Source organism: Ooceraea biroi, chromosome 8 (genome assembly GCF_003672135.1).
Source record: "Ooceraea biroi isolate clonal line C1 chromosome 8, Obir_v5.4, whole genome shotgun sequence".
Taxonomy (NCBI): Eukaryota; Metazoa; Arthropoda; class Insecta; order Hymenoptera; family Formicidae; genus Ooceraea; species Ooceraea biroi.
The window spans coordinates 10,432,344-10,441,340 of NC_039513.1; the positions used below are offsets into that span (position 1 = coordinate 10,432,344).

General features: G+C 36.1%; 2 protein-coding genes and 1 long non-coding RNA gene across 3 annotated transcripts; 2 read left to right on the forward strand and 1 right to left on the reverse strand.

The window, feature by feature from the left end:
* Positions 1-228: 228 nt before the first annotated feature.
* Positions 229-1,993, reverse strand: LOC105275541 (peritrophin-48). The gene is made up of 2 exons (XM_011332446.3): positions 1,517-1,993; positions 229-1,333 (listed from the first exon to the last, which is right to left on the reverse strand). Exons 1-2 carry the CDS (start codon positions 1,521-1,523, stop codon positions 366-368), a joined length of 975 nt encoding a protein of 324 aa, XP_011330748.2. The 5' UTR covers positions 1,524-1,993; the 3' UTR covers positions 229-365.
* Positions 1,994-2,186: 193 nt separating this feature from the next.
* LOC105275540 lies at positions 2,187-3,953 on the forward strand. Its single transcript, XR_893246.1, has 2 exons — positions 2,187-2,275; positions 3,712-3,953. It is a non-coding gene; the product is annotated as an uncharacterized LOC105275540 (long non-coding RNA).
* Positions 3,954-4,569: 616 nt separating this feature from the next.
* Positions 4,570-8,778, forward strand: LOC105275538 (DNA polymerase iota). The gene is made up of 2 exons (XM_011332445.3): positions 4,570-4,929; positions 5,012-8,778. The coding sequence occupies exon 2, from the start codon at positions 5,108-5,110 to the stop codon at positions 6,842-6,844; it is 1,737 nt and encodes a 578-aa protein (XP_011330747.1). The 5' UTR covers positions 4,570-4,929; positions 5,012-5,107; the 3' UTR covers positions 6,845-8,778.
* Positions 8,779-8,997: the final 219 nt, after the last annotated feature.

Genomic DNA, 8,997 nt, shown 5'->3' on the forward strand with positions numbered 1-8,997 from the left:
CTTTTATATAGCACTTTACTTTTTATATAGTGCTTTAAAAGCAGTAGTCATATAACGAGATAGTATCTAAAATTACACTTTTTTATTTATAATGTTTTATTTAATTAATATCTGCGTGAATCAAATATTTGGGACCTATAGTTTTTGGACTAAATTGAAAACATACACATAGCTAGCAACATGATCGACAGGAATAGATTGATAAAAAAAAACTTCAAAAACACAATCTTATATGTTACCAGATTTATTAAAATATCTTAGCAAAATGATCTACGTTCCTACAAATATATAGTGACATAGCAAGCATGCAGTTTGTTCTTCGCGCTCATCAATTATCTTCAGCTTCTCTTGGATCGGTGGTCATTTTATTGAATCAGTGAGTCTTCCCAATTATTTCTACAGCTTACAGTGTCCGCAGGACTGCACTCCGTTGTAGCTCTATTAAAGTAGTTTCCCCAGGAACAGGACTGTATTTCTTTTTGTCCATTTCGGCATGTGTAGTATAACCTGCAGTCACACTCGTGAGGCCATGGACCAGTGGGAGTAGGAATCGGGCATTCGCCAGGTACAGGCTCAGGTTCACCATCGCAACCAGCTTGTCTCGGTGGTAGGCATGTTAGACGAGAGGGGCTGAAGTGATCACCATTCTGGCATTGCTGCAGAACCCATTCTTGATTTTTACACTTGTAGAATTTGTCGCAATGGCAATCGTGGGATTTCTGTTCCCCTTCAATGCATATACCAACTGGTGGATCACATGATCCCGGAACACAATCCAACACATCGGGATTGAACCAATTTCCGGGCGGACAATCACGCAGAGCTCTCTGGCCATTTTTACAAACGTAGTATTTCTCGCATTGGCATTCGTGAGCCGTCCGTTCACCGTTTATGCAGTCGCCGCCGTTGCTCCCGCAGTCACCCTCAACGCACATTTGCCTCATCTTATTGAAGTGCCACCCGGTTGGACAGTCACGCAAGACCTTCCACCCATTTTTGCATTCGTAATATTTGGTGCATTGACACTCGTGCTCCATTAACTCGCCATTCCGGCAAGACCCATCTTCACCTGTGTTACATTCTGAAACAGAAGGCTTGACACAACCCTGCCATCTTTCACTGAAGTACAAACCGGACGCGCAGCGGCGCATTTGCGGCCGGCCGCCTTTACATTCGTAGTATAGACCGCAATTGGATTCGTGGGGGAATAGAAGTGGCGGGCAAGGATCAACGCTAGGACATGTTGCATGTAAATCCAGTGTTCCAATTGTTCCGTTTTGTGTAGCAGTCACGATGCAAGGTGCCAAGAAGGCGATGGCGATTAAGTAAATTCCTGCAACAAATGTCATGATTATTTGACTAATTGTTATAACTGAAAAATGTCGTTTTATTTATATATTAATTTGAGCTGATAAAAAATTTTGACATGGCCTGTATATAGGTATCCCGACTGTTTTATTTCCATAATCTTGTTCGATGAATTAATAATATATTAATTCGATATTTCGGTACTCACCCTTCATCGCCTGTCACCAACTTTATCCAAACTTAAAAGAGAAGATGTATTGTTCTATTAACACCTCACTGATTGATCCACATGACTGACCGAATTAGGGCATACCAGCTTTTATAAATATGCAATACCTTATCAGGAAGCACAAGGACAGATTATCATATCTAACGAAAGCAGGACCGTACTTGTTTTAACACCGTAGACAGAATATCTTTGAAATCTTTGCGATAAATAAATATGTCTCACATCCAAGTTACAACAGGCATGTTTTAAAATGAAGTGAAGTATCAAGTGTAGTTACTAAACCAGCACATGTCAAGTACTGTAGACAAAAATTGTCACTCAAATGAAAAAATTTTTAAAAAGTCGTTTTGCGTTATTTTGTGAAAATTATTCTGCATTTATGGTACTAATGGATATCACGTAGCCATTAATTAAGACACACACACATATGTATAATAATTTAGGATTATAAATATAAATTATAATTGAATTACAAAAAGTTTAATAAAAGTATGATTTATCAAGAAATTTGCAAATCATAAATTTTCAAGATTCATAAATAAGTACCTACTACACCTATGAACATGTACGGTCTTGGTCGCAAATGTACTTTCTTCGCTTATCCGGAAAAAAAGATTATCAGCCGAATTATTTCGCAGAAAAATTACTACGGGCGTAAGTTAGGCCATGAACAATAAACAGTGTATTGTTAATCAAGAATGTATAATCAAGAATGAATCGATTTTTACAAACTATGATGTAAGTACAGAATTTAGACTTGATATCATATCCTGTTCTTATCATTACGTTTTTAACCAAGAGCATGACTTTTATATTTATTATAGATAAAAAAAACATGATATTTTAATTAAGACTTGGAGGTACATCTTGATTGACTCCTGATTAGGTAGCAATCATGATAATATATTTTATCATTAACAATTTCGATAAGAAAGAAACCTATAACGCGTGGAGCAATTTACGATATGTCTTAAATTGTAGAAAGGCATAACATATCACATACAGTAAGATCAGAATATAATTATATTAACTGTCATCAACTGCAACAAGCATTATATAGACAGTAATAATTATCATTTTTTACAATTAAATGACTATAAATTTTCTAATTTTAATCTTTGCTTTTTTTTATTTTTGCACGCACAGCATTAGAGGCGCGATGAGCAAAGAATAACTGAGTAAATAGAATTTATCATTAAAACTTTAAGAAGTAATAATCATTTCTAATTTCGCTAAAACTGTAATATTATTCAATATTAATTTTTGTAATATTTAGAATTAGTAATTTGTTAGTTATATAATTGTTTATAGATTATATTGAATTTGTAGCTAAATATCGAAAATGTTGCAGCGACAAACAAAAGTAAATTTGTAATAAATTGCAAGTGATCCTGAAAATTGAGATATATTATCGAATTTTCTACTTTAAAAATAACAATTGTTTTTCTACAGATATTTTTATTATTTGCATGATTTATGACGCTAAAAATTAGATATTATTATTGCTACAAATAACTAATAACGTATTACTTTTTATCAAAACTTAATTTATCAATAAGTGAAGTGCCAAGATTATAAAGCCTTAAATATGATATGAATCTTCCGACATCACGATCAAAGCCTTGAAATTTGAAATGATTATAAGAATATCTCAATTGTGAGAGTGGTTTAGTCATAAATTATCAAAACGTAATAATCGACTATGATATAATGTCTGATATCGATGAAATAAAAAAATTTAATTGTTTAATTAAACTAATTAATAATTAATAACTATAAGTAATTGACTTAATTAATAATAAAATTAATTCTCCATTCGCACTCTGCAAATTGTATCCACTCCCTTTAAAACGTAATACTTATCAATGTTTTCATGTTTTTTTTCGAGCGGTTTAGCGATTATCTTTTATAAGCTTAGTCATAAAATAAGAGTTCTTACGCTTATCCTTAATGCTATCATTGTTGGTATGCGTATCTTTCATATATCTCGCAATCGATATCTGATCAGCGCAAAGTTCACTTTTCGTGAAATGTCTGGAACAATTAATTATAAGATAAGACCGTTCGCGTCACACATTACACGTGCGAAAACATATATTTGTATAAATTTTTCTTCTTAACTCTATTTTATTGTTTATTAAAATTTTTGTAAGTATAGCATTTTGTTTTTCCAGTGGACGATGAATAAAACAGAAAAGAAGATAAGGTTCCATCTGCGATCACATAAAACCGTGTTTGTCATATCATGTTGTTGTCAATTGATTGTTATCGTTAAAAGGCGACGCATGATTATTGACAAGGACTATTTGATAAATTTGACTAAGCTTAAAATAACGGAATTTGCACAATCTGTCATTGAAGAAAATTGTAAAATTTCAAAATTCAATGTTACTTTTCTATTTATTGTTAATAAAAATATATAATCTGTTAGATCCAAAACTTATGTCTGTGTTGATATGTACTACTAACTCATTTTTGGCCAAGGACAGTAGAGACTCGTAGCGGAATTTCTTTGAATTAATCCAGTCATAGGAAAACCTGACTATCTGGGGGTCTATTACGTATAGAATATTTATAATTTGATTGGTCAACACCTAGTGAATTTGCTCACTTTTCGCATTTTCACTCCGTGAAGAGATACGTAATAGACCCCCTGTACTTATACGTCGATGGCTGTAGTCCAGCTAGCACTACGAATGCTACAAAATTTGCTATTGTTCTTTTTATTTGAAAGAAAGAAAAGGACAGAAAGTGTTTTGAAGAATTTGAAATGTCAACTGGACTTTCAAATAGTTGTATTTCCACTTATAGCGACTGCAATAATTCCTGAGACGGCGCTGACGAACAGTGACTCCTAGAGACCCTAGTCTCTAGTGACTCTTTTAGATTACGTCAATTCTCGTATGCCTATTGGTCTTTAAATAGTAACTCAGTCAGCTATATCTAATGCAAGAAATACTACAAGAGAGGTCGCTGCAATCTCTCGTGGCGATTCTTTAAAATGAGCGTTACCATCTTACAAGTCTGAAAACAGATCTCCAAATTTCTCGTATATATCATGCGTGCCTATGACAATTTAAAAACATGGCTACCATGTGAGAAAATGAATTGGTTCGTACGTTGTAAACAAGCTTACATTTGATTTGTCACAGTAGCGGTGTTTTGCATTGTCGATTATACAAATTGCCGATTGACAACTGCGTTTCCAATGTGCTGGAGCTAGATCGGGGGATTCAACCAGTACGCCGAAGTAAATCGCGGGAGTGAAAGCCCTGCTAATAGCACTCGCAACAGCACCGATTCTGTGTTTTCTACTAAGTGATTAATACTCTGTGTTCTCTCCATCCGAGTGGATGAAGTGGAAGAAGACTTGATATCGTCGTGAAATCGAGGTACGCTACACATTTGTACGAATAACGCTATTCCACAGGTAAGGTTGAGGTCATTAAGATAAGTTACATGTGCTTGTTGCAGACACAAACGAGGGAGCTCTGAAAAGTAGCATGTGAGAATTTCTACGTGAGAGAGAGACACCTTGTTCGCGAGAATACTATTCTCTAAGAAATATCCATGGATACCGCAGACTTAGATGTCATCATACGTCATCACAGAACGATCATCCATCTGGATGTCGATTGCTTCTACGCTCAGGTAGAGATGCTCAGACATCCGGAATTGGAGGGCAAACCATTGGGAGTGCAGCAGAAAAATATTGTCGTCACCAGTAATTATCTGGCAAGGGAATTTGAAATAAAAAAATGTATGCCGGTGCAAGAGGCGTTAAAGTTATGTCCACAGCTGGTCTTGGTGAATGGAGAGGACCTAACCAACTATCGCCATTATTCGACAAAGGTGTCTGAAATTCTCCATCAGTTTACACCATTAGTCGAAAGATTGGGCTTCGATGATAACTTCATCGATGTGACATCGATGGTGGAAAAGCAGCTTAAATCACAGAATGATTCAGAGCTTGAAATGAGTAGCTTGAGCACGGATGAGGCCTTAAAGGAGTCAAGTAGTAAAATATTTGGTCCCTCAGAGGAGGAATGCCCATGTGGTTGTCATTCGCGTTTGATGCTTGCTTCCAAAATAGCAGCTAACATAAGGAGCCGTATTTACGAAGAATTGCATCTCACTTGCAGCGCTGGCATAGCACATAATAAGCTCTTGGCCAAATTGGCGGGCTCCCTGAACAAGCCGAATCAGCAGACCCTGATATTTCCGTGCAGTGGTCCGATGTTGCTCTCTACGACTGGCTCAGTATCGAAGATACCTGGTGTTGGACAAAAAACCATGGAATTACTGCTGTCCAATAATATAAGAACGGTGGACGATCTGCGCAGGATACCTCTGGAAAATCTGGAATTGAAAATTGGCGTCGACTTAGCAAGAAGATTGAAAGATAACGCGGAAGGTATTGATGAAACGGTGGTAAAACCGTCTGGGAAAAAGCAGTCCATAGGTCTGGAGGATGGATTTAAGAGCGTGTCACTGGTGGCCGAGGTAGAGTCGCGTTTGGGTGCACTGTTGAGGAGATTAACGGAGTTAGCGATGGAGGATGGTAGGATTCCTATTGCTGTGAGAATAACGGTGAGGAAGCATGATTTGAACAAGCCCACTTCTGGCAAGAGGGAGACCAGGCAGTGCGCCCTGCCGAAACATCTCTTACCGTCTACAAAGACCGGCATGTACGACCACAGCAAGATGCTGGCGCTCGCTATGAAGTTGTTCCATCGAGTGGTCGATGTCTCCAAACCGTTCCACCTGACGCTGCTGGGAGTCGCATTCACGAAATTCGAAGAAAGATCCTCTGGTAGGAGCAGCATCACGTCCTTCTTGCGCAAGCAGGTCGCTGTTCATTCCGTTCTAGACATCAGTTCTGAGGAAGGTATTTCAGACACGAACCTAGGATCGCCGATGAGTATTAATCAGGACAGCAATGATGGCTCGGATCAGTCAACTACGAGCTTGATGAGTACATCCGCTTCAAGTCTGTCATGCTCGCCTATCTCCAAGCTATCGAGCATGGCAAGTCAGAACTTCGAGGATGATTTGCAAAGTGAGATAGAACCACTACCGAAGAAGACCAAGCTGGAAGTGTGGCTGAGCGGTCGCCGAGAGTCGCCAAGCACCGAGATGGCTGATCTCAGATTAAGCCCTTCGTCGCCCATGCAATTATCACCTACAGTGGACACCAAGTCCTTCAAGTCTCTGCCCATCGAGAGGAGGGAGGCTACTCGTTCCTGGCCAACAACCAGCAAACCAAAACCAAACAATATACTTAAATACTTCATAGCCAATAAGTGACGGAGCTCTGTGACCTAGTATTGAATGTCGTTACTTTTGCGTATGCATTTCAATTAGTAACATTAAATGCCAGCACCGTGCCCACTGTTACATGGGATGCAACTAATAATTGCCTTGTATAAATCTCTAATTTCTCTATTTTTTTGCATTTTTTCCATGTTTTAATTCCTCAAACCGCATTAAGCGACAAAAGCAGATATATCTGTGTTTATGTGCATGTAATATCTTTTTTATCTAAGTTTCTTTTATGTGTATGCAATTTCAAGACGATTCAATATTGATGAAACTGCAGCATAACGCAAGATCACGTTTTATAATGATAATCTATATTATTTCCATATTACTTCTGAAAGTATCAATAGAAAAGTAATTGCATTTACAATTTACATTTTTCGATATTTTTTCAGTATATATTTTGAAAAAAGTATTACATAATATTTCGCAGTTCTATCACAGTTAATGAAAATATTTGGGAGGATCATTATACGAATAATTCTGAATCTTTTTTCTACATTTTTATTCACTGACTCTTATTCTTCATTTTATTGCAGTACAATATTAATTTATTATTCAATATCAATATATAATATATACACACACACACACGTATATATGTATATGTATATGTATAATTTTTCATACAAACATAATATTTTAGAAAAAGTGAGTTATATAAAATTTATTGAAGGATTTCGATTGAGCAACGAATATTGAGATATATCTAATGTCTTGTACATAAGTAAAACAAGGTGTTGACATTTAATGTTATGAGAAAACTCTCGTTGAACAAATAATTATATAATTTAAAATCGTAAAAAAATCTATTTTTAGTACTGTTAAATGTTATGATAACCACGGGTAGAAATCGATACTGACTTTTGATATGGATTCATTTTTTGATATCACAGGCACGTGGAAGAAAGCCTCAAATGCATTGCATTTTTCAATACTGTTGCATTCCTATTACGATAATAAAAATAGAGGTCTTGGTGCATCAACACTCTACAGGATCAAAATTTGAATCCACAGTTGATGAAATATCGCTTTCAACCCCAGTTTAAACACGGGATTAGATATTAAGCGACATATATCACTTAAAGAAAATACTCAATTATTCCTACCGGAATTGGCTACTGGTTTGGAGCTCTATTAAAGATATAGTGTATAAATATATATGTGATTATCGGGGAGATGTACTAGACAATCATAAGGTTTTAATGCCGCTTCAGTATGGTACACGGTGATTCACATTATACACACATATGTTAAATATATATAAATATATATCGAACACGTCGCGAAAGCACACTATCCATTGCTGAATGCGCGACGCAAGACATCATTCACGAGAATTACACACGGTTTTACTTTTTACAGATACTTAAAGAACACTTGTTACATGCGGACAAATTAGCCTGCAAATAATAAACTGAAACATTGTAGCTTTTGTATTTGCGATATAGAATATTCACGAAGGTTGCTTATATTGTTTAAAAAAAGGAAGAAAAGAATGAGAGAAAAAGGTAGAAAGAGAAGGAGAGCGAGAGAGAGAGAGAGAGTGTAAAAGAATAAACGAAAAGCATAAAGCATGAGATAAAGGCTACCAAGCCTGTCTATTTTTATTTATTTACAATATAAACAAAATGGTGTAGTCTTTTTTATTTTAAACTTCTGGTTGTGAGTATATTCATATTTTATATAGACTTGTTTAGGCGGGAATGCAGCATTGCGAAACTGTGTGCACTCATCAACGTCATGGTCGAGAACAAACATAGAACTTTGCGTCTGGAATAACAATGCGTCGGATATCAACACGAGAGTATTCCAACTGCGTACGATGATGAAATTGACTTTGACTTTTCCAGATGATAGTGCGACATTGCGGCTTGCATTACTTCCGACTCATTTCAATAAAAAAAACTCTGAGTTGAACACCGCTGCGTCTGTTAATTCTACGGTCTCTCTCCAACAATCCTCTATCTACTATACATATAAACAAATTATAAGAATATATTAATTAGCTGTACGCTAATTTTCGTCATTCACGGTATAACGACATGTATGAGAAGCTCATCATCTCTGTAATAACTTTTTATGATTATTCGACCATTATTATTATTATTATTTCGGCTTGATTATTAATTACATAATAT

Excerpts from the sequence above, each read along its gene's own strand:
- LOC105275538 (XM_011332445.3), top strand. The coding sequence starts at position 5,108 with ATGGATACCGCAGACTTAGATGTCATCATACGTCATCACAGAACGATC.